Source organism: Chiloscyllium plagiosum, unplaced genomic scaffold (genome assembly GCF_037043375.1).
Source record: "Chiloscyllium plagiosum isolate Xiang-an unplaced genomic scaffold, Cpla_swu_hap1 HiC_scaffold_10, whole genome shotgun sequence".
NCBI lineage: Eukaryota > Metazoa > Chordata > Chondrichthyes > Orectolobiformes > Hemiscylliidae > Chiloscyllium > Chiloscyllium plagiosum.
In genome coordinates, this window is record NW_028270148.1 from 103329807 (window position 1) to 103356106 (window position 26300).

At 38.8% G+C, this 26300-nt stretch overlaps 1 protein-coding gene across 5 annotated transcripts in view; it reads left to right on the plus strand.

Moving 5' to 3' along the window:
* The window catches only part of kiz (kizuna centrosomal protein), a 188737-nt gene that overhangs the window by 64611 nt on the left and 97826 nt on the right, over window positions 1-26300 (plus strand). For 3 of the 5 annotated variants that reach the window (XM_087991614.1, XM_087991615.1, XM_087991616.1), the window contains exons 5-7: window positions 3832-4486; window positions 20492-20563; window positions 24816-25185. In XM_087991614.1, coding sequence (XP_087847740.1) covers window positions 3832-4486; window positions 20492-20563; window positions 24816-25185 — 1097 coding nt within the window. Of the gene's footprint in view, window positions 1-3831; window positions 4487-11104; window positions 11189-20491; window positions 20564-24815; window positions 25186-26300 lie in introns of all 5 variants that reach the window. The other 2 variants (XM_087991617.1, XM_043696535.2) reach the window with 2 other exon arrangements.

The following is a 26300-nucleotide window of genomic DNA, read 5'->3' on the forward strand; positions in this document are numbered from 1 at the left end:
TCAGGAACAAAAGCAAGTTGAGGTACAGGGCCATAATATTATTATGTTTTTCGTAATCCCTTCTAGATAAGATATGATAAGGAACATTTTTCACACATGGTTGCATCCAAGATTCCGGGAGAATGAACCGAGCTTAATACAGCTGCTTCAAGTATATACTTGTTAGAACTTTTGGACTGCCATTGAAGGCCATAAAAGTGGTGTGCTCACTGTAATAATAATTCTGAGCCTTTTTTTTATGATTTGGGATATTCAAATTTGTTTTTAACAGATGGTTAATTTTTTTCCTAATATTTCTACATTGCTGTTGATTCTATAAATAAAACTCAACATTAAAATGCCAAGAATTTTAAATTGATAACCTCTGATCTTAACCATCTTGCATATACGTAATCATTTGCAAAAAAAACCCCACAAACCTCTTTTCTGTGCATTCTTCCTCTCCTGGTTTCCAGAAACAGGAAAATCTGCAAGTTTCTGTATATACTGCAGTCTAGTTTGATTGGCTATTCTTCCTCCTACCAACTTTTTCCAAGAACTAGGAGTAGCAGTAGGCAATTCGGCCCCTTGAGCCATTAGGTATGATTACTGATCTTATCGTAGGCTCATCTCCATTTTGCTGCCTTTTCTTCATAACTGTTCAACCCATTACTAATTAAAAAGTCTGACTTTTACTCAATGTCCCACCACCCATCACACTCTGGGGTGGTGAATTCCACAGATTCATGTCCTTTTGAGAGAAATAATTGCTCTTCATCCCTGTCTTAAATCTGCTACTCTTATCCTAAAACTATAACCTTTCATTCTAGATTGCCCTCATGAGAAAACGTCTTTTCTACATGTATTTTGTCAATCCTCTATAACATCTTTGATATCTCAATTCAATCTCCTTTCATTCTTTTAAACTACTTGATCTCTCTTCATGAGACAAACCCCTTCATATATTGAATCAGTCTGGTAAAACACCTCTGAACTGCGTTCAATACAACTATATCCCTACTCAAGGGGACCAAAATTATACGTAATACTCCAGGTGCAGTCTCATTTCCCATGTCGCTCATTCTCAGCGACATTTCCCTACATTTATATTCCAATCCTTTAGCAATAAATGACAAAATTCCATTTGCATTCCTTACTACCTGCTGTACCTGCTAGTCTTCTGCATTCATGCATGAGGACATCCAGATCCATCTGCAACTAACCATTCTGAAGTTTCTCTCCATTCAGATAATAAGTTGCCTTTCTATCCCTGCAACCAAATGGATGACCTCATACTTACCTACATTAAACCCTATCTGCCAAATTTTGGCCCATTCACCTGACATATGCATTTGCTAGGAGAAAGTGAGAACTGCAGATGCTGGAGTACCAGAGTTGAAAAACAGCCTGGCCTGCTGTGTTTTTCCAGCACCACATATACATTTGCTAGTTTCTTATTTCTTCATTGCAATTAACTTTCCCACTTATTACAGTGTCATCTGCAAATTTGGCTGTAGTATTTTCTATCCTCGCATCCAAGTCATTGATGTAAGACCGTAAGACTTAGAAGTGGAAGTAAGGCCATCAAGCTCACTCCGCCATTTAATCATGGCTGATGGGCATTTCAACTCCACTTACCCACATTCTCCCCATAGCCCTTAATTCCTTGCGAGATCAAGAATTTATCAATCTCTGCCTTGAAGATATTTAACATCCTGCTTTCCACTGCGCTCCATGGCAATGAATTCCACAGGCTCACCACTCTCTGGCTGAAGAAATGTTTCCTCATTTCCATTCTAAATGGACACCCTCTAATTCTAAGGCTGTGCCCACGCGTCCTAGCCCTAGGGTAGATTATAAGTAGTTGAGGCTTGCGGTCCAAACCCTGTGGCACTCACTAGTTACATCTTGCCAAGCTGAAAAAGACTAACTTATCTTACCTCTCTACTTTATCCTCATAGAACCGGCTGAATCTTCACCTTACCAACACTTATCATACAAATACCCAATGCACTGTTTACAACAAAACTGTTCTCCAGCAGTTGCGCAAATGTTCACCTTCAAGTTTGCCTTATTTCTTTCAATATGTATGTCCTGTGTTATGCAAATTCCTCTTGATCTTTGACCTTAATTTTCACAGGACTGCCCACCTTTGGTGTCTTCACATTTTGCAGTAAATGGGAAGATATAAGTGAAATGAGGTGAAAGAGGCAAAATAGAAGAGTATCTTTAGAGAGACAAAGTCACAATGAAAAGAGAAGTTGCAGATGCAGGAAGTCTATAAGGAGAGAAAGAAGAGAGTGACAAAAAAGGGAAAGAAGATAAATAGGAGCACATTTTGTTTTGTGGACCCCACCTCATTTTACAGCATGCTCCCCTTTGTCCCCTCACTAATCCTCACATATTATAAATATCCTTAGCTACAGAGACTTAAAGGAATTTTTATTAAGTCAAACTATGTATTTTGTCATGTTGGCTTTGGAATGTTTGCAAACTATTGGTAGAACCAAGACATGCAAGCAAATCTGTCTCCAACAAGAAACTTAATTTCAGCATGCTCAGCTGCAGGAAATGAGAAATTAACAGAGACATGGAAACAGGGGTAAGATAGAAAGAGCAAGATTCCCTTGGTTAGGTACAAGGCAATTTATTCAGGATGTGTGAATAGCAGGAGAGCATAGTTGAACAGGGGAAGAGAATAGCAAGTTAGAATGGAGAGAAATGTTGCCGTAAGTAGGTTGGAGGCACCTACTTACAACTGTGGTGGGCCACATTATTGAAATTTCCATTCTGAGCAGTGCTAAAGAAGTTTCAACATCAGTTTTAAAATTTATGATACTAATTTATTCAATGAAAATGCAAAGTAAAATGGATAAATCTGTTACATTGCTACAGACCAAATTAGTGCCGCTCAATCATCTACATTTTGTGCTTTGCCACTCAGCGTGTCCCCATTCATACTACTTGCAAAAAGTACAGATCATTTCATTATTTTCCAGTTTGAGAATGTTTTATTTGCAGGATGCATTGTGTGGAGTAAGGCTAATTTTCCCTTTTGCATTTATTCTACAGAACTACCTTCTCATTTGTTGCTCTGAAATTAGTATGTCACAATCATTTGCCTGAGATTTTGTTTCTATAATCTAATGTTATGAATAATTTTATAATGTACAGTTTGGAAATGCACAGTCGTTCCCAGTGTGATGCCTGATACTAGTGATTGTGTCCTGACAGTTTAGTGGTATACTTTTTAGATAATAGCAAAGATGTATTCAAAGATGTATTCAAAAATGTATTCGCTAGACCATCAGAGAGCATGAACAAATCTAAGGCTATTAGTTATAGGCTCACCCCATAATTTGCTGTTTTAATCTATACTCATTGACATTTATTTGGTGGCAGATGTGTCACTATTGTGGAATCTGCTTTACAGAAAAACATGTAGTTGTTTAAGCATCCTCTGACATTAAAGTATCATTTAAAAATGAAGAAAATCTTTTTACTGTTATGTTTTATATATATAAATGAAATACTCTGGCAGGCTGTTAAACACTGAATGAAGCCTATTTGTTGCCCACGTTGAATGGCAAATTCTTTGTGAATCTTTGTCAGCAAACCTAATGCTGTTCATATTTGCATTTGGAGAATATTCCAGAATTGGATTGGGAGATTTATTTATTGTGGTTAAAAAAATCAAATTAATGTTTTGTATTTGATTTTATCATATTTTTGAAGTTGAAGAGAAAATATTTCTCAATTTTAGGCATAATTGTTTTTATTCAATGTGCCAACCATAAAAATAAAATCAAATTCAGTTTCCTGCAAGGTGATGTTCAATGTGTTCTTTTTCAGACAGGGAATTTGTCAAGACAAAAGGATATAGATGTTGGAAAGCACATGTCAAAAGGATTATCCACCACTTGCATTATGGACCAACAAGCATCATGGACCTCAAATGGAACATGTTCAAATTTACGAGAAAAATGTCAGCAGCATGTGGAGAGCTTTACATCTTCCCAGCCATACAGGCAGGCAGCGTCAGTGACAACAACGCACAGTAAATCTGTGATGGACAACTTGAAGTCACCCATGTCAAGCAAGGGAAGCCAAGACTTCCACACTGTTTCTGACATAATAGAAAGGGAGACAGGACTCCAAACAAGTCAAGTAATGCCATTCACTCCTGTAATCTCTTCAAGAAATGAACGACTTTGCTATGAAGGAATAGAATGTCATAGGCGTATTAGAGCAAATAGTTCAGCTGGCAGTCAGGAATTACCTATACCTGTGACTCAGTTAGAATCCATTAAGGAAGAGTTGACACAAACCATTGTACTGGATGATTTTAAGAATCGCCTGACAGGTGAAGAAAATAATCTCAAAAACATAATTGTAAGTGAACAAGCACATGAGCGGTTTCAGAGACAATTCATGGATCAGCACCAAGATAGTGGGTGTTCAGGAGTTTCCAGCATGAACACAAAAGAAAACAGCATTTTTCATTTGGGTAATACTTTGTCATTTTTGATTAAAGTACACTGCTGATTTACTAATCTTTCAGGTGGATATTATGATTTGGAGATGCCGGTGTTGGGCTGGGGTGTACAAAGTTAAAAATCACACAACACCAGGTTATACTCCAACAGGTTTAATTCGAAGCACACTAGCTTTCGGAGCGACGCTCCTTCGTAAGGTGGATATTAGGATTTATTTAAATATTACAAAAACTGAAGTTCTTATTTGAATCAGAATATTACTTTTAATGATAAGAATTAATGCAAAATGACTCATCTTGTATCTTGAATGTAGAATTTTGTTTCCCAGAGTTGTTTAGTATTGCCATCTAAAATGTCTGTGATCCTGTCTGATCTTTAAAGGACATGCTACGACACAGAACAACCTTATGTGGATTTGAAGTCCAAAGTTGACATTTTTAAATTAAAATCATAGTGGGTTATTTAGGGGACTTGAGCTGTTGTTAACTCTTAATCATCTTGATTTAGTTGACAAGGTGTAAGATAGTATTGAGTCATTTTATTGAGTTTATGTTAGCAGTGACAAGTATGTGTGATGACTCAATTTACTGATGACACCAAAATGGGGAACAAATTAAGCAACAAAAGGCTATCAGTTAGTTAAATAAGTGGGCAGAAATTTGGCAGTTGAAGGCTAATGTGGGAAAATGTGAACTTGTCCACATTGGCAGAAAGAGTGAAAAAGGAGCATACTATTTAAATTGTGAAATGTGATGTACAGATGGATCTGAGTGTCCTGGTATATGAGTCACAAAAAGTTAGTCTGGAAGTACAGCAAGTGTTTAGGCAGACAGATGATATGTTGGTGTTTATTGCAAGGAAAATAGAATATGAGAGTGGAAAACTTTTACTGCCACTAGCAAGCTTTGAGAAGATTTATAGCTCAGGTTGAGGTTCTGGATGTAAGTTTGCTCACTTAGATGGAAGGTTCATTTTCAGATGTTTCATCACCATACTAGTTGACATCATCAGTGAGCCTCCGGTGAAGCAATGGTGGTATGGCCCGCATTTTATTTATGTGTTTAGGTTTCCTTGGGTTGGTGATATTATTTCCTGTTTTTTCTCAAGACGTGGAAAATGGGATCCAAGTCAATGTGTTTGTTGATAGAGTTTCAATTAGAGTACCATGCTTCTAGGATTTCTAGCTTGTGTCTCTGTCTGGCTTTTCCTAGGATGAATGTGTTGACCCAGTCAAAGTGGTGTCCTTCCTCATTTGTATGTAAAGATACTAGTGAGAATGGGTCATGAGATCAGGAGCTGAGGTCACTAGTATCCTTACATACGGATGAGGAAGGACGTCACTTTGACTGGGACAACACATCCAACCTCGGACAAGCCAAACAGAGACACGTGCAAGAATTCCTAGAAGCATGGCAGTCCAACCAGAACTGTATCAACAAACACATTGACTTAGATCCCATTTGCCACCCCATGAGAAAAAGAACAGGAAATTATATCACCACAGGAAATGACATCACCAACTCAAGGAATCCTAAACACACAAATAAAAAGCAGGACATACCACCAGTGCTTCACCAGAGGCTCACTAATGATGTTACCTAGTATGGTGACAAAACATCTGAAAATGAACGTTTTACTGCCACAGTACAGAGCTTTCCAGAACCCATCTCTGGAGTATAAAATCTTGCTCTCCTCATTTGAAAAAGGACATAATTGAATTTGAGTTAGTTCAGAGAAGGTTCAATGAATTCATTCATGAGGTGAAGGACTTGTCTTGTGAAGAAAGGGTGAACAGATTACGCCTTTACCCATTAGAATTTAGAAGAATGAAAGGTGATCTTATTGAAACATTTAAGATTGTAGGGAGACTCAACAGGGTGAATTTTGTGAGGATGTTTCCCCATGTAGGAGAGAGTAGAATGAAGAGCACAGTTTAAGAATAAAAGGTTTCATTTTGAAGATAGAAATGAGATATATTTTCTCAGAAAGTCATTCATTAATCTGTGGAATTCCGACCCCTAGAAAACAAATAGACTGGGTCATTGAATTTGGGGAGGCAATGGTCTAGTGGTATTTTTGCAAGACTATTAATCCAGAAACGGAAATGTGTTGCTGGAAAAGCGCAGCAGGTCAGGCAGCATCCAGGGAACAGGAGAATCGACGTTTCGGGCATAAGCCCTTCTTCAGGAATTCGGGCATAAGCCCTTCTTCCTATTAATCCAGAAACCTGACTAACTTTCTGGGAACTGGGTTCAAATCCAACCACAGCAGGTGGTGGGATTTAAATTCAGTAAAGAATATCTGTAATTAAGAATCTATTGATGATGGCACCATTGTCAATTGTCAGAAAAATCCAACTGGCTCACTCGTGTCCTTCAGGGAAGGAGTTCAAGGAAGGAAACTGCCATCCTCACCTGGTCTGGCCTACATGTGACTCTAGAGCCTCAGCAATGGGTTTGTTTCTCAACTACCCTCTGAAATGGCCCAGGAAGCCACACAGCTGTATTGAATACTCCAAAGTCTCAACAAAGAAATGGAACGGGAATGTAGCACCTGGCATTGACCAAGGCACAGGACAAGACAATGGCAGGAAGAGCCCTGTTGACATTGCAAAGTCCTCCTTATTAACATCTGCGGCTACTGCCAAAATTGTTAGAGCTATCTCATAGATTAGTCAAGCAACAGCTTGATATTGTCTGTCAAATATGACTTCATGATTATGACTATGTCCTAGACACCACCATCACCATCCCCAGAGGTCCCACCAGCAGTACAGACCCATTAGATGTAGAAACACCATGGTATACAACTGGGCAGGTGTTGACCTCTGAGTCCTCAATATTGACTTCAGACCCCATGAAGTCTCATTGCTTCAAGTTAAATATAGGCAAGGAATGTCCTGCTGATTATCACATAATTGACACACAGTTTGGGTTCCACTAGGCCACTCAGCTCCTGACCTCATTACAGCATTGGTTCAAGCATGGACGGACAAAAGGGCTGAATTCCTGAGATGATTTGAAAGTGAAATCTGTTGACATCAAGGCGACATTTGAGTTTCTCATCAAGAAAAACTGAAATTAATGGGTATTGGAGGCAAACTCTCCACTGGTTGGCGTCGTATCTGGCACAAAGAGAAGATGTTGTGGTTAATGGAGGTCAGTCATCTCAGTTCCAGGACATTGCTGCATGGGTTCCTCCGGATAATATCCTTGGCCCAATCATCTTCAACTGTTTTATCAATGGCTTTCCCTCCATGATGAGGTCTAAAGTGGGCATTTCCGCTGAAGATTGCACAGTGTTTAGCACCATTGGCGACTGCTCAGAAGCAGTTCATGGTCAAATGCAACAAGATCTGGATGATATCCAGCTTGCGCTAACAAGTGGCAAGTAATATTTATGCCACACTAATGCCAAGCAATGACCATCTCCAATAAAAGATGATCCAACCACTGCTTCTTGGCATTCAACGGTGTTACCATCACTGCATCCCCCACTATCAATGTCCTTGGGGTTACCATTGACCAGAAACTCAACTGGACTCGCTGCAAAAACACAGTGGTTACAAGGGCAGGTCAGCGGTTAGGAATATTCCAGCAAGTAACTCACCATCTGACTCCCAAAGCCTGACCACTGTCTGTAAGGCACAAGTCAGGAGTGTGATATAATATTACCCACTTGCCTGGATGGGTGCAGCTCCAGCACACTCAAGAACCCTGATACCATCCAGGACAAAACAGCCACTTGATTGACACCACATCCACAAGCATCCACTCTGTTCACCATCAACACTCAGTATAAGTAGAGTGTACTATCTACAAGATGCACTGCAGAAGTTCACCACAGATCCTTAGACATCACCTTCCGATCTGGAAGGATAGGGCAGAGATACATGGGAATGCCACCACGTGCAATTTCCCATCCAAGCCACTCACCATCCTGACTTGGAAATATATCACTGTTCCTTCAGTGTCATTGGGTCAAATCCCAATAGCACTGCCCTGTCATTCCCATTGTTTCAAGGTATTCCTGCACAATGAACTTATTTCTTCCTAACTTGAATCTATTTTTCTTTCCTTGTCCAGTCTGTTCCTGCTACGTTTGTGATAACTTGTAACACTACTTCAGTTCCACAATGTCCAGTTTCCTGATTCCAGCTGCCTCTTTTGTTTTTCACCATGGACTGGAATTCCTCCATACGTTTATCCATTAGGATGGTCTGAAGGCAGCACAGTTACCGTAACATTCTCTCATGCTGCTTCCTGTAAGGATTGTATTCCATTCTCCCAGTTCCTCCATCCCTGTCACATCTCTTCTAATGGTTCAGTGTCATACAGAGATGCTTCTGATATGTCTTGCTTTTTCCTCAACAAAAGACTGGAGTTGTCAGGGCCTTCAGCCATGTCCACCACATTTCCTGAACTTCTCCCGTCATCTCTTTATCCTTCTGTCAGAACAACAGAAGTGTTCCCCTTGTTAAACACCCTCTACTTTGAAAATATCATGCTCCAACATTTCTGTCACCTCCAGCAGGAAGCCACAAACACATCTTCCCTTGCTTTTGTGGGGAACTTTTTGTCCATAATACCCTAATTCACTACCCAATCACTCTGAAACCCCTTAATACACCACATATCATGGTACCTTCCTATGCAGTTGAAGGAGGTGTAACATTGATCTTTCATCTTATTTCTCCTCACTGTTCAAAGCCCCAAACACACCTTCCAGGTGAAGAAATTATTTACTTGTACTTCTTTTAATCTAGTCTTTGCATTCACTGCTCGCATGCAGTTGTCTCTATTGGTGAGACCAAACACCGACTGGGTGGTTATTTTGTAGAACACCTCGACTATGCTCATTAACAATGGTCCTGGCTGTCCAGTAAATTACGATTTCACCGCACCATCTTGCTCTCATTATAACACTTCATTGTTCTGTGCCGTTTTATTGAAGCCCAAATCAAACTGGAACAGTAGCACCCCATTTTACAGCTTCTGGACTCAACATTGAGTTCAGCAACTTCAGGCCAACACTGACCTCCATTTGATTACACTCCTCCCCCACCCAGTGTCTTGTTTGCATAGGTTTGCTTTTATGGCTTTTTTTTCCCATTAATATCTATTCTTCTATATATCGCTCTTCCACTACCAAGAGCCCTCCCTTTGCATTTGCTTTGGGCACCTCACCATCTGTTCCACTTGCTCCTCCACCCGCTTTGTCAACTGTATAAAGCACTGATTTTCTAGTTCCTTCAGTTCTGAAGGAGCATCATGTTGGACTCAAAACTATTTCTCTCTCCACAGATATTGCCAGATGTGTTGAGTTTCTCCATCCATTTCTGTTTTTATGTTACATCTCCAGCTTCCACTGCAATGTGGTTTTTATTTGAGTTAGAAATTTGAAAGACAAGAGAGTGGAGGGTTTTAGGGGGGTTCAGATAAAAATGGACTTGAGACAGCAGCTTAATTTGCCATGATCATCATGAGCAGCAGAGCAGGCTTGAAGGGCTGAATCGTCTTCTCCTGCTCCTAACTCTTATGGTACTGTATGGAGAATATTCTGTCATTGACACTGGGAAGATTTAGATCATACCACTAGTTTCAAATCTGTTTCTATATGTTTTTGCTGATGCAGCTCCCCTGAGCATACAAAAAGTCTTAATAACTGACTAGAGAGTGAGCTTTAAAGGAGGAGGAAGAAGAAAAAAGACCAGTTGGTTGAGCGCAGAGTTACCGAAGGCTTGTTGGGATAGAGAAAGTTACAGATATAGGGTAGGTGAAATCATGGAGGGATTTAAACAGATGGATGAGAATTTTTAAATTGAGACATTGATATCTGCAGAACCATTGATGATCTTGGAGCAAATGTGTACTGGGCATACAGGATATGATGTGGTTCAGCAGTTTTGACTAAGCTCAGGTTTATGCAGGATGTAATTGGGAGGTTGAGCAAGGGTGCAGTTGAACAGTCAGGTCTGAGGATGTGAAAATCATGATCGAGGTTTTCCTATTATGTGGACTGAAGCAAGGTAGAGATGAGTGTTCTGGTGGTGGATATAAGTGGCCTTTGCGATGGAGAGGCTAAGAAATCAGAGGTTACTTTAGGTGTAAATACGACCTTAGGTTGCCAAGAGTGTGCATCAGTCTGAGGCAATGCCCATGCCCTGTATGGAATTAATGATGAGGAACTAATAAAATGAATGGCTTTGGTGTTTCCCAGGCTTAAATTAGAGGAAACTATGGCTCATGCAATAAAGGTGGTGGATAGGTTGAGGGAACTGGTGGTGATACAGAATTGATACCCAGAGGAGCTATTGTAGTGGAGTGGTAGTATCTGGGCCAGGTTCAACTCCCATCTACTTCAGAGATGTGGCCTGATATGTCTAAAGAGGTAGATAAACTCTATACATATGAACCTGATGACATGACTTTGGATTATAATGTCAAGAGTTGGCATTTATTACTTGCAGGGTACCAAGGATAGATTCTTGGTTGAGAGAATTTGTGAATTGAAGCTTAACTCAGAGTTACTTGTAGTTAGAGGCAGCAGTTTCATTTAGGCATAGTTGAAGAGCTTGCAAATAATCAATATCAAGCCTCATATTGGCTATTTTCATGACATATTGTCAGGCAATTATAAGACTCCACAGCAGCAAGATGTTAATATCGCTATTGATGAAGGAAGCAAGTTGAAACAAGGGAAAGAAATGAAAAGTAAGTATGAACAATAGACATGGGGTTTTCTACTTCTGAATTGTTTGAGAGTCACGTTAATTGGCATACTATAAAGCACTAGTTTATAAGCATTCAAACTTTTTTTGTTTGAAGGATCCCTTTTCAAATCAATGAGTAATCAGGGATACTCAACCTAAATTTAATACCAGATAATACTCATAGGAAAGTGCTGTATATGCTTTTAAGACAGCAGGCAATTAGAGGAGCAATTTGAAGACAATTTCACTAATTTAGACAATGATCAGACAAACCAGTGATAAAGAATCAGTGTGACTCTAATAACATTCTGTCCTTGTCATGGCACTATAATGGCATAAGTAGCTAATCAATTTACAGTCACATCCAATACAAACAGTCATTGGTCATATCTGTATGAATTAGCAGACTCCAAGCAGCAGTCTTTTAAAATCTGCTTCCCTTAGAAAAATTAGTTTCTTTCCATTCAATTTTATTACAGAGTACTCACATGAAAGCAACCTTCTCTGAAATACTTCACAGATCTTTGCAAACCAGCCAAATTTCTGAATGTTATTTAATCTTTCCAAAGAATTTACATTATTGCAACATAGTGCATTGACAAACTGACAGTTTTTTTTCCACAATTGCAGCAATCAAACCAACAGGAGATTAATATAATCAGAACATTCTTCGAGTGTTAAAAGCCAGGCTGCTTTATAATGGCACTTGCTCTTTGTGTGAATCCCAATTGCAAGTATTCAATTGTTACAGCAATGGCTGACCATTCACCTGTCTTCATCTCCCCCAAACAAAAATGCATGACTACTTACTGAAAACTATGGTAGTTGAGGCACCAAAGACCATGAAGCGGGTTCGAAGTTTTGAGAAATGGATATCTTTTCAACTACCTTTGGGGGATTAACGATAACAAAATTTTAATATGTTGAAAGTGGGTGGCTTGCATTTTTCTTCGTTTCCCGTTTGTTTCTTTTCCCAGGAAAGTCACTACAGACTCTCCGAGGTCTGAGAATCTGTGATATAAAACAAGTGTGCACTAATTTACATTACCTGATTCAAACTATTTCAATGTTCGGTCAGTCACAACATTGTTTGCATGTAATATAAATGACACTTTACAGGCAACTGGTGAAAGTGATAAGTAACTTTGCCTGTCAAAAACAAATCTGTACGCAAGTCTAATATCTGAACAATTGCATATTTTCTCCATTAGATGGCACTGCAGGAGAATTTGTACTAGAGTTACCTAAAATACAAGCAAATGTGGGCAGTTAAATCTTCATCTGTTGATCAAGCTGTGACATTTCTAAAATGGATTAGAAAACATTGAGTCCTCTGCTATATTGAAAGTCACCCACTTTGTGCAATCACTTCAGGAAAGTAGTGTCCATATTTGAAAGCAGTCAACATTGAATTCTTCTATGGCCACTTAAGACTTCTTGATTCCATAGACTTCGATGCAGGAACTGCCTTTATTTTCAGTGTCATAAGCTAAGTTTACCATACAAATACTATTTATAACATTCATCCACTTAAGGCCTATCCTCCTAATTCATGGTAAATGTATCCCTTAAATTGATCTGTCATAGAACAAGTCATCTCACCCTGCCTCCCCTGCTATCTCCCTTTCACTAAAGTAGTTACTCCACATTGCTGCTGTAATTTTGATCTTTCCCCTTTTACCGCCCTCTACACCTCCCTGTTACTATTCTCCAGTTGTCCTCTTCTCCCTTAACTCCTCCTTTACTTTTCCCTCTTCTTTACTCTCCTTATTCATGTGGGCGGCACGGTGGCACAATGGTTAGCACTACTGCCTCACAGCGCTAGAGACCCGAGTTCAATTCCCATATCAGGCGACTGACTGTGTGGAGTTTGCACGTTCTCCCCGTGTCTGTGTGGGTTTCCTCTGGGTGCTCCAGTTTCCTCCCACAGTCCAAAGATGTGCAGGTCAGGTGAATTGGCCATGCTAAATTGCCCGTAGTGTTAGGTAAGGGGTAAATGTAGGGGAATAGGTGGGTTGCGCTTCGGCGGGGCGTTGTGGACTTGTTGGGCCGAAGGGCCTGTTTTCACACTGTAAGTAATCTAATCTAAATCTACTCCATCTGCCTTCCACCCTTTCCACTCCCTGCATGGTCCAGCTATTCTCACTCTCTATCCCTGCTTGAATTGAATGTTGAACCTAATCTTGTTATGAAGAGGCCGGCAGGTAATACGTTTTGCCATTTATAAACGATGATTGGAATGAAAAGCAGAAAGTTCTGCATTCTGGTTTACAGAAGACTAAAGGAATGAGAAGTTATGTGGATGACAGCAGGATATTACATAGGGAGGTAGACAACTCTTGAGTAAAGCTGTAGTACTTTTAGTTTAATCTGACCAAATGTGATATTCTCTACTTGAGAATTGAGAGAGTCAAATTGGAATATTTTCATTAATGTGTCATTGAAGTAAGGTGAAATGAAAGGGTCCAGGTCTTCGTGTACACAAATCACATATGAGCTGGATACTGTGCAGTACCTTAGGGTGGAGAAAAGTAACGTGGACACTTTATTCCCAGAAAGAGTATTGTGATTTTGTTAGTGATCTGGAACAGTGGAGTGAGACTTTGACTGAGGCAGTTGGGGGGACCCAAGAGGTGGAATAAGTTTGAAGTTCTTGCTGCTTATATGAATGATAGCAGTAGCTGCAGCAAACTGATCATGGCACTGTTGTAAGCAAAACCATTCAAACAGGGTATGTTAATAGCAGTATACAGGTAGTTGTAGTAGAGGATAACATAGTCAGTGCTTAGACACAGTTCTCTGCAGCTAAGAGCAGAAGTACAGACCATTGGACTGATGACAGTGCTTGGAACATATTCTCTGGGCTGGAAAGGAACTTACAGTGGATGTGTTGGATCTAATGACAGTGTCCCATAAAGGTACCAACAACATAAATAAAATAAGCAAAGAGGTTCTGCTGTGTGATTTTGAGTAGCGAGGGGCTATATTAAGAAAAACAGAACCTCACCTGAGGCACAAGCAAATTGACATAAAATAAGTAAGATTAAAGAGAGCAATGCATGGCTCAAAGATTAATGTGGGGAAAATGGATTTTGATTTCTGGGGTTCCGACATCCAGTACTGGGGAAACTCAGAGCTGTACCATTGGACAGCCTACACCTGAACTGGGTTGCGACCTGTGTTCTGATGAATCATATAATAAAAGCATCAGAGAGGGCTTTATACTAAAGAGTTAAGGACAGGGATCAAGTGAGGGGAGCTGTGTTAGGTAATGATTACCAGGGTACGACAGGAATGGACTGAACATACAAACATAAGCACATGAGGCCAGAGATTGTAAAAAAGGCCAAAAGAAAACAGGGTTTAAAGCTTTGTATCTGAATGCATTCAGTATTTGTAGCAAAAGGGATGATTTTGTTAACATAGTGATAAATATTCATGACCTGATGGGTATTACAGAGACTTGATTGAAAGGTGACCAAGAATGGGATCTGAATGTTAAAGGGTATTTGACATATTGGAATGACAAGCTAGGAAAAAGTGGAGGGATAGCTGTCTTAATTAAGTATTGCATTAATTTAGGACAGAGAAATGGCCTTGCAAGATCAAGATATATATTCAGTTTGGATAGAGATAAGAAATAGTAAAGTTGAGAGGTTACTTGTGGCAATAGTTTTTCAGCCCCCAAACAGTTATTACACTGTGTGGCAGAGCATGCAAAAAGAAATAGCTGAGGAATGTAAGAAATGTGCCACAAAAATCACTTACATGTACATTGGAAATTTAGATTGGTGCAGGTAGCCTGGAAAATAAGTTCATACTGTGTCTGAGGCAATTTCTTCAAGCAATATGATCCAGTATATACTGACTGTCAGCTATTTTGTTAAGTTAAACCAGGCTCAGTGGACAAGTCCTGTACTTTCTGTCCGCAGAGAACAGGATCCTGCATATTAATTGATGTGACTTCCAATACATTCAAGTGCAATACACTTCAAGTCTAGTTGACAGGTTCTTGTTAGACCTGGTAATATGCACTGAGGTTAATCAACAAACTCATGGTAAAAATGCCTCTAGGTGATCACAATATGAAAGAACTTATTGTTCAGTTTGAAAGGGAGGAGGAGGCATCCATGATTAGTGTCTTAAACTTAAATAAAGGTAACTATGAAGGCAGAGCGAGCACAGGTAAACTGTGAAATTAGGTTAAAAGTAGGTTAGTAGACTTAAAGTAGCAAACCTTGAAGAATACATATAATAACTCGCAGCAAAGATTGATCATCTGTGGCTATTTAAGGAAGTTAAGGGTAGTTTTAAGTTGAAAGAACATAGTAGAAATTTGCAAAAATTAATGTTAGGTCAGAAATTGGATAGACTTTAAGAACCAACATTTTCTTGAAGCTTTTTATCTTGAACTCAATAGGACAAGCCACAAGAAATATTAAACTGAAGGGAAAAACGTTTATATTGTACGAAAGTGCAGTGCTGATTGATTGGCAAGTGGACTTTGGTGATTGTAACTGCATCAATTCATGATAACTGACAGTTAGCTGCCAAACTTTGTTTACATGGAATGATGCCTAACCTCCTACCTCATGCTTACTTTTGATATCTAAGTGATGTGCTTGCTATATGCAGCTGCATGTAATGATTTCCTTACCTGTCTTAATGGGCTCCATTCTTCTCTCAAATTCATGTTTGAAATGGAGCAGTCAAATGACCATCCTTTCCTGATGTCCTAGTTGAGAAATGTACAAGTTTGTTCTCTACTGCTATCTGCTGTAAACCTACCTTCTCTGGTATATGTTGAAATTCTTGCAGTTCCACATTTATAGGATAGGCCTTATCAGCGACTTCATAAATTTTGACTGAGCCATTTCTTCATGCAATCCTGATGCTGAACTAGAATGGCTACCCTAATCAGACCATTTCTTTCATGCAAACTCATGAACTCATTTAAAGACACTGCTTCTGGGCCAGACAGAAAGTATAGGAACCTGCACATTTTGCCTGTTTCAACTCAAAAAAAAAAGCAGCTGACAGCCAGTCTCTGGTTCATTTCTTAATATGATGCCATGACCAATCAGAGTCTGGACCTCTTTCATTCAGTATAAATGTTGTTCCCTTGTATCATGGCCTTTCTTGTGAATTGTCCTGATGAGTGCAAGGTGAAAAGATTCAACAAAATGTGCCTTTTCTTCAGCAGTACTAAAGAATTATTCAGCAGTATTAAAGTTAATTGCATGAGAAACAATTTAAAGAAGGTTCACTCAACTCATTCCTGGGCTTATTGTATGTGGAAAGGTTCAATATGGAATGTATCAACTTGAGTTTAGAAGAATGTGATGTAAACTTTCTGAAACATTCAAGATTTAGGAGGGACTTTATCAGGTGGATATTTAGCGGATGTTTCTATTTTTGGGAAAGGCTAAAACTGGGAGACATTGTTTAAGATTAAGATATCTCCCTTTTAGGACACTGATGTGTGCATTTTCTTTTTCTCTGTGTCATTAGAAGTGAAAATCTCTTCCCCAGTAATTAGTTAGAAATTTGTTTTTTAAATGTATTCAAAGCTGAGTTAGATAGATATTTGATAGTGAAGGGAGTAGAGAATTATGGGGTGCAGACTAGAATGTGGAGCTAAGATCACAACCAGATCAACCACAACAGTATTCGATTGTCAAACAGACTCAACAGACAAATTGCATACTCATGCTTCAATGTTCTGAATATAAATATTAGGCACAAATCATTTAGAATTAAATCAGAACAATTCATTTCATACACACGGTATTGGACTTTTGGAAATTTCTGCCCTAAAAGTCTTTGGATACTGGGTCGATTGTTATTGTTGGATGTTTCTTAGAAATGGATAGCAAGGAATATGAAGATTTGCTGCATGAATTGAGTTTAAGTGCAATGATATAATAGAATGATGGAACAGATTTGAGGGCTGATTGCCTTACTACTGCTTTTTTTTAAGGCAATCTGAAGTATTAGGACAATGCATTGGGGAGATTACAGTTGGAGTACTGTGTCCAGTTTTGGGGACTCCTCTTAAAGACAGAATATTTGAGCCAAGAGAAGGGTTCAACTTGAATGATACCGGCTTTAAAGGATGTTGTTCTGCTGATAGATTTGATGAATTTGAAATGTATTAAATGGAGCTGAGAAGGTTAAGGAGAACCTAATAGAATTGTTCAAATAATAATTAAACTTTTTAAAATATGAAGGATTGTTTACATTGGTCAGTGAATTGGTAACAAGGGGTCATAAATTTAGAAACGTAAAAAGGGAGGTTAGAAGCATTGATTTCATGCAAGAGGTTATTAGAATATGGAGTGCATTACCACAAGTGGCAATTGAAGCCAACTCAATCATGACATTTACTCAGAAATTAGATGAGCATTTGATGAAGAAAAATTGTGATGGATATGGAGAAAGAGCAAAAAATAGGGTTAGATACCTTTGATGTGAAACTAGGACTTACAAAGACATAATGAACATAATAGACTCTACTGTCTAAGCTGGCACAGTACAATGCTCAAGCGCTAAATTACCATTGATCTGTTAAGCCATCTCTATCACTGTATGAATGTTATACTAGTCATGTATGTTGTAATTTATCTGATCACTGTGCAGATATTGTTTAGTCCACATTGAAGATTGGCCTCAGTGGATACATTTTTAAGATATGATCTTCTTGTACTGAAAGGTGCATCACATCAAAGAAGTAATTTTCTGTTTCAGGAATCTGATGTGACAGATCTAGAAAAGGTCGTTCTGTTATAATGCAGTTTCGTCTGTGTGAATTTGCTGTAATGCAATTGATGAATTGGGGATGCTGTTTCGACTGTGCAAACTTTTAAAGTAAGAGGTATCTGTAACGCAATTATAACGCCAACACTTTAAACGCTGTTTCTAAAGCACGATTTTTCTATAATGCAGCGTTGCACAGGAACCCAACCATGGCATTATAGAAGAACTGTCTGGATAGGTCAGTGATAGAACAACATGTAGAGTTCATTCTCCAGTTTAATCTCATTTGTTCCAACAATATACTTTCAATCCAGTGAGGAAGAAAGATGGTAAGGAGGGTAAAAATCATCCATGGCTAAACAAGGAGTTCAAGGACAATATAAAGTCAAAAACTAAGGTATACCATATTGCAAAGGCCAGTAGGAAACTTTGAAGCATAAACAAAGGGATACTAAAAAATCAATAAAAAGAGCTAAGGTAAATTACAAAAGAAAACTCGCACAAAATATCAAAAAGGACAGCAAAAGTTCCTATGGTTATATAAAAGGGAAGAGAGTCAAGAAGATGAACGCTGGTCTCTTGAAAGATGAAACGGAAGAGTTAATAGTGGGGAACACTGAAGTGGTGGAAATGCTAAATCAACATTTGTCTCGGTTTTCATGATGGAGGACGATACTACGATTTCAATTGGAACAGGCCAAGTCGGAGGTAGAGCTTAGAATAATCAACATTGAAATGGAAAATGTAGTCAGCAAACTAGTAGGTGCTATGGTGCAGAAGGATCTGGGTGTCCTTGTTCATGAGTCACAGAAAACTAGCATGCAGGTACCGCAGATAATAAAGAAATCCCTTTGGCTTTTACAGCTAAAGCAATAGAATATAAAGGTCAGGAAGTATTATTGAAACTACACAAGATGTTGGTGAGACCGCACCCGGGATATTGTGCACAGTTTTGGTCCCCTTATTTGAGGAAAGATGTAGTGGTATTGGAGGCAATTCAGAGGAGTTTCACTAGATTGATCCCTGAGATGAGGTGTTTGTCGTAGGAAGAGAGATTGAACAGTTTAGGCCTATACTCTCTGGAATTTGGAAGAATGAGGGGAGATTAAATTGAGGTACTCAAGAGGATAAAAGGTTTGGATAAAATAGATGTGGAGCGGATGCTTCCTCTTGTGGGGCATTCTAGGATGAGATGTCTTAGTCTTAGGATAAGGGGTAACAAATTTAAAACGGAGGTGACGAGAAACTGCTTCTCCCAAAGAGTTGTGAATCTGTGGAATTTGCTACCCCAAAATGCAGTTGGTGCTCGGACAGTGAGTAAATTTAAGGAGGAGTTAGACAGATTTTTAATTGGTACTGGGTTGAAGGGTAATGGGGAGAAGGCAGAAAAGTGGGGGAGGAGTATATTAGCCATGATCGAATGGCAGAGCTGACTTGATGAGCCAAATCGCCAAATTCTGCTTCTATATCTTGTGAACTTATGAATCCAGTTCATAAAAGCAGTCCCAACTCACACCAGTGTTAATATTTCTAGTTTCGCTTTGCCATCTTTGTGGCCTTTCTGAGTGTGCTTATCAAACCTGTTCAGATTTGCATTTGTTGCGGGCAAACAGAAAGGACTTTGATGTCACATGTAAGATCGTTTGAGATGATAGGTAAAGAAGATTCTATATTTTAGCCAGTTGTTTTTCAAATACATGCCCCAAGGTCTTAACCCACTATATTCAGAAATATCTCCTTTTATTTCCTAGATCAGATTGAATCTTTATATGTTCTGAACATAGCTAACGGTCTACCATTTGTCAACTATCATTGTATTTAACAGGGTGCAAGGGATAAGAAACTAGTTTACAGTAAACTAAGCTTTACTGAGTATTATTATGTTTGTATTACAGTGTTGCTGCTCAAGGTGGCAGCAGTGTAATGTAACTGAGGCTGCTTTGTTATCCGTGACAGAATGGAGTAACATTTTAGAAGGTCTCCAAATGGTAAAAATGAACTGGATACCGCAAACAATGTTTTTTGCAATAATATTTGTAACCATAGAGGGGTGAAAATGAGTACATTATTGTTCAATGTGCACCATGGCCAATAACAGAGGCAAGTTTCAGATTATATCATTAAAATCAAAGTTCAAACGTTTACAACTGTTTTGGTGTTGTTCCAAGTGATGTGAAGTCTGCCCCAGTACATAAATGAAGAAAATAACAGCAGTGTAAACCAAAATTAAATGCTGTGCTTGTTCAGTAGAAGAAAACTGTAATATAAACCAGCATGTGTTGTTGTAATTAGAGTTATAGTAACATCCCATGCAGTTGCTCATCATGCATGTTATATTATGCCATATAGTATTTAATATTTATTAGGATTATTGACTTGCAGTTTACTTTTAAAAATGTCAAACAGATTTATATATGAGATTGTGAATAGGATATTTAGGGTTGAATGCGCCGTCGTGTCTGCCTTTGTAGAGTCTGGAAATCAGTGGTTTGTTGTTAAATCTTTGTACCACTAAGTAATCCAACTTCATCTTTGCCCTTTTTCAAAGCCAGGAAAAAGAGAAATATGTCAAAGTACATGTCTGAGGTTGAACATAGCTATGAGACACTCATGAATACTGGTAAGTGGATGAGGGGACTAGTGTGTAGTGTGGTAGCTTCAGGATTCCAGTGCATAGAAGTAGAAAATAACCTTGAGGGCTATGGGCCAAAAGCTGGAAAATGAGATTAGTATATTCAGGTCTTTAATAACTGACGTGGAGTCATGGGCTGAATACTCTCATTCTGTGCTATAAACATCACAATAGAATGTTGATATTTGGTGTTATGGATGAGCGAAGTCCTTGAAACTAGCATGGCAGGAAGGAATTTATAGGGATTGAGAGAACTGGAAGTGATATGCAATAAATCTAGAAGTAGTGGGTGGGGATGTTGAGGGAATTTTATGGTGCTAGAGTACTTGGGGTGAATGGCAGTATTTGTGAGTATTTGGGGGAAAATAATTTCTGTGCTTGGTAACATGTGGCAGCAAAAGCAGGCAATGCAAAGTAACAGAAACAGGAGGAGTGGTGTGGGAGTTTTACCTCTGAAAGTGACCGCAAAATTTGTCCTTTTAAAAAATATATAGAAACAATAAAGGGAGCTTATTTTCTCCCATGTTGACAGGCCTCCCAATGAAATAGTCTGATATGCTTGAAATTGCATTTTTAACATTCAGCATTATAGGTATGTCACAGATTATATGATCGTAACCTTATTTTCGTGCGTGTTATGCATCAGTACCTAGCTAAACAAAAATATATCAATAACCAATGTACTAAATTGATGTCAACTCAGTGATGTTTAAAAGGATGGTAAGGAATACTCTGGGCAGTCAGGCTAGAGTATGCAACAGTTTTGGAGATTGGAGAAATAAAGTAATATTGTGAATTATTCTGGCCTCTGCCAATGCCAGGAATAGCTGGCGGGACATGTAGAAAAGTGTGAGTTATTGGAGTGCAAGTTCAGTGGGTTTTTGGAAGCATAAAGAGATTTTGGAAGTTGCTGTGGATATAAAATCATTGAAATTTGAAGAGCTGTTTGTTGGATGGGGAGTTTCCAAGATCAGATAAGTGTGATAAATATTTGTATTATTATCATTTTGATATTTAAAGTAGGGGCAGATGAATCTTGTTTTCAGTTCTGTGAAGGTAACTTTTTTTTAAAAAAGTCAGAAAGTCATGTGGAACAGTGATCCCCAAATGCATCACTTTCAAAAAGTCCTGTGATTCACTGGAGTGCCTCGCAAGGTACCTGTGTTGATAATTGATGCAATGTTATACTACTAAGTTTCAGACAGAATAGGAAAGTAAACTGGGGCAGCTACTTAGTTTCTGTCTTTAGTTCAGAAGAATCAGGAGTTCATTTCAGGAAGAATCAAGTTTTCTCTTCCAGAGAACAGTGAACCCCATAGCAGAAAGTTTTTAGTTTATGAAATTTTCAAGTTATGTAAGTTTTTACAAAAATTCAAGTTTTCTGTCATAACTGAAAGGAACTTTCTGCCAGCAGAATGGGAAAAAAAGTCAGTTATCTATCTCGCCAGTCCGGAAATGTCAGTTACGATATTAAAGAATTGAGAAATTAATGTTGTTTCTCTGGAATTGAGTACTGTATCACTCAAAACAAGTTAAAACTTTACTTAGCTTTTACTGTTTAGATCTTTTTAAACGGTGTTGTGCAAATATGTATGTGAATTATATTCTTATTCTTTTGTTGCATAAATTTGTGTTCTTGTTTTGCGGAACATTGGCAGCCTCATGTGAACATGCTGTGACTAACCAGCATGGTCACAAACTGTAGCAATTTAAACTTGGGACCCGTGAAGCCAGGTTTCAGTCTGGGGTCTGACTTGTCAGCCATTGGTTGCGATTATAATACAGATAGTGCTGCAAAGTGCAGGAGTACTAGGAGAAAGTGAGGACTGCAGATGCTGGAGATCAGAGCTTAAAAATGTGTTGCTGGAAAAGCGCAGCAGGTCAGGTAGCATCAAAGAAACAGGAGAATCGACATTTCGAAGAAGGGCTTATGCCCGAAACGTCGATTCTCCTGTCCCTTTGATGCTGCCTGACCTGCAGGAGTACTAGGGAAGGGTGACCAATGGCCTCTGACGATCAGAGTTCTCAATTGTGGGAACATTATTTGACATTGAGAAAGGAATTATTGGGAACACAGTAGTATTAGAGATAGCTTGAGTGGCCAGTTTTTTGAGAAAGGTCGGCTGGGTAAATTAACAATGTAACCTGCCATCATTTTGTTTCCATTTTGCTTCATTTCTAACCTTGACTTTTCTGGTCTGACCCCTGAAATTTTAATACTTAGTGGTTTTGTACTATATTCAACCACTGTACGAACTTTAATCAAGAAATACAAAAGGCTTTCAGCTTGATGTTAATAAAACTACTAGTGTTCACCATCCCTATTTCCTAGAAAGGCTGTATTGTTCTGTTCCTCGCTGTGTCCTTGCAACCAGGTTTAAGTTTTTTTGAGTATTTTAATACAAATCTGAAAAATACATGAGAAAGTAAAGTCAATGCCCTGATTTTGGTTGACAAAGTGGAAAATTTTCATCTGGGGACATTTGGAGAGCCAAAGAAGATGGTTGAGCATGATGGTGGCAGAACAATGAGGAGGCTAATAGTAGGAGAGGGTTGAGAAAGAGAAAGCTAGCAACAGCATCACTGGGGAAAGACCGTATAGGAGATTGAGAGGTCACCTTACAGAGAATTATATAATCATGGTGGAGGGTTGCTTTTCACACTGGAAGCCTATGACCAGTGGTGTGCCACAAGGGTCAGTGCTGGGTCCACTGCTTTTCGTCATTTATATAAATGATTTAGATGTGAACATAGGAAGTATAGTTAGTAAATTTGCAGATGACATCTAAATTGGATGTGTAGTGGACAGCGAAGAAGGTTACCTCAGAGTACAACGGTATCTTGATTAGATAGGCCAATGGGCTGAGGATTGGTTGATGCAGTTTAATTTAGATAAATGCAAGGTGCTGCATTTTGGAAAAGCAAATCAGAGCAGGACTTGTACCCTTAATGGTAAGGTCCGAGGGAGTGTTGCTGAACAGAGACCTTGGAGTGTAGGTTCATAGTTCCTTGAAAGTGGAGTGGCAGATAGATAGGATAGTGAAGAAGGTGTTTGATATACTTTCCTTTATTGGTCAGAGTTTGAGTGTAGGAGTTGGGAGGTCATGTTGTGGTTGTACAGGACATTGGTTAGGCTACTTTTGGAATATTGTGTGCAGTTCTGGTCTCCTTCCTATTGGAAGGATGTTGTGAAACTTGAAAGGGTTCAGAAAAGATTTACAAGGAATTTGCCAAGATTGGAGGATGAGCTATAGGGAAAGGCTGAATAGGCTGGGACTGTTTTTTCTGGAGCATCGGAAGCTGAGAGATGACCTTATGGAAGTTTATAAAGTCATGAGAGGCATGGATAGGATGAATAGACAAGGTTTTTTCCCTGGGGTGTGGGAGTCCAGATTGAGAGGGCATAGGTTTAGGGTGAGAGGGGAAAGATATAAAAGGGATCTAAGGGACAACTTTTTCACACAGAGGGTGGTGCATGTATGGAATGAGCTACCAGAGGAAGTGGTGGAGGCTGGTACATTTGCAACATTTAAAAGGCATCTGGATGGTTATATGAATAGGAAGGGTTTGGAGGAATGTGGGCCAAGTGCTGGCAAATGGGACTAGGTTAGGTTAGGATGTCTTCGGCATGGACGAATTAGACGGAAGGGTCTATTTCCCTGCTGTACATCTGTATGACTCTATGATTCTATGAGGGGTATAGATAGGGTTAATTGTAGGTGTCTTTTCCTTCAGTTGGTGGATTTCAAGACAAGGGGGCATGTTTTTAAGGTGAGAGGAGAGAGACTTAAAAAAGGGGGGCAATTTATTTTCCATAGAGGTTGGAATGAACTTCCTGAAGAAGTGGTGGATGCAGGCACAGTTGCAATGTTTAAAAGACGTTTCGATGAAAATAGGAAAGGCTTGGAGGGATATGGGGCAGGAGCAGGCAGATGGGACTAATTTAGTTTGGGGTTATGTTCGACAGGAACTGGTTGGAACGAAAGGTCTGTTCCTGTGCTGTTTGACTCTATGACCCTAAATAGAATGAGTGGCAAGGAGGGTTTGGCACTCATTCACTTGGAAAGGGAGCTTCAAGTTCATTACTTTGTCTGTTTTTACATGGGTCTTAGGAGGGTAGATAACCTGTCTCCTTTAAGATGCAAAACAAAACTGGGCAAACTTGACAGTCAGTTTGAAGTGACAGTAACATTTTATTAGAAGTGATTAGTTAATGGTAAATTATATTTTCCTTCTTTAGTGAGTTCCCTGAATCAAAAGAAAGACGCAGAGGAGGCTCTGAGGCCAAGCCAGGATGTGCAGAGACTGGCTGATGAAATGTGTGATTCAGAAAGTGACCTTAGCATTTCTATTAATGATGAAGAATTGAAGTTGAAGGAATCTTTTGAAAACCCGTGTAATCATATTCTACTTCATAAGACAACTACAAACGATGATCTGGCAAGGAGCAATGAGTCAGTCTCTGCCAAAGATAAAAGCTTTACTATTTTCAAAGAAGAAAATGTTGTACCTTTGCTAAATCAGCCAGATGAAAAAGACCATGGTGGATCTGTGGAAGGTGACCTTCATGGAGAACTACACGAGTACACAACTGAAACTCACCAGAACGAGTAAGTATTGCTAGTCTTTGATTTAAGAAATTACATTTGTAGGTAATTGATTTTAAAACTGTAAACTGTACTCTAAATAATGCTGATTTCATATTGTAATTATATGAATAAGAAGGTGAGAATTGGTTTTACTTATGGAGCAAACAGCACTGAAGACCTGCTGGATTGACTAGTCTGTTCCCATGCTATAATATTTTCTGATTCAATGTAAAGTTTGAAGAGAAAGCAAAGTTGACCTGAAGTGGAGTATTGCTATATAGTATCGTCAAATATCAATTTTAGATTAATGAACGAAAATTGGCTACCAGTGTCTGCTGTTGAAATTGTTACATTGGGTTTGCTATCATTTCATTAGGCTGTGGTAAAAGTGACTTTCTTACTGAAACTTCGCAACAAATTTTCTGAGTATTCCTGTGCTCTGGCAATCAACAGAATCAATTTCTGTCAAACATCTGTAATGGTAAATAGCTGCTTTATTATTTTGCCAAATATGTAAATATTGAAACAGGGAATCTAATCTCTAATCTAAAAAGTAATTGAACAATAAATTGGCAATCTCACCGAGAGGTCACAAGGCAGTTTGGTGTGGGAAGAAGTCTTTTCTTGTTAGAATTCTTTCTTTTGAGCTTTATTTTCTAATTTTTTTCTCATTTGGGGGGAGAGAGAGATAGATGGATACTTTCAGTTTGCTGGCTCCAGAAAGTTGTCACTTCTGCCTTAATACTTTTACTATTTAACATTTTGCAACTCAGCAGGTTGGAGGGCTGTCATTAGGCGAACTTCCTTAACTCAAAAGATTCTTGGTGCCACTCAGTTCTAAATTTTTCCTTCACCCTTTCACAAAGCAACATTGTATTGCACAGCTCAAAAATAAGCAGTGCTAGTTTTTCAAGATACAGAATTCTCCTGATATTTCTATTTTATAACAGTCCAATTTCCATTTCACTGTATCATCCCAAAAAGAAAAATATTTGGTCTCTTAACTACCTTCATCCATAAAGAGATGAGAAACTATTTTAAGTACGTTTCAACACCAGAGAAAAATAATACACATACAAAATGTCATGGGAAATAAACATTCGTTCACTCTTATTCCTTACGCAGGACTTTAAAAA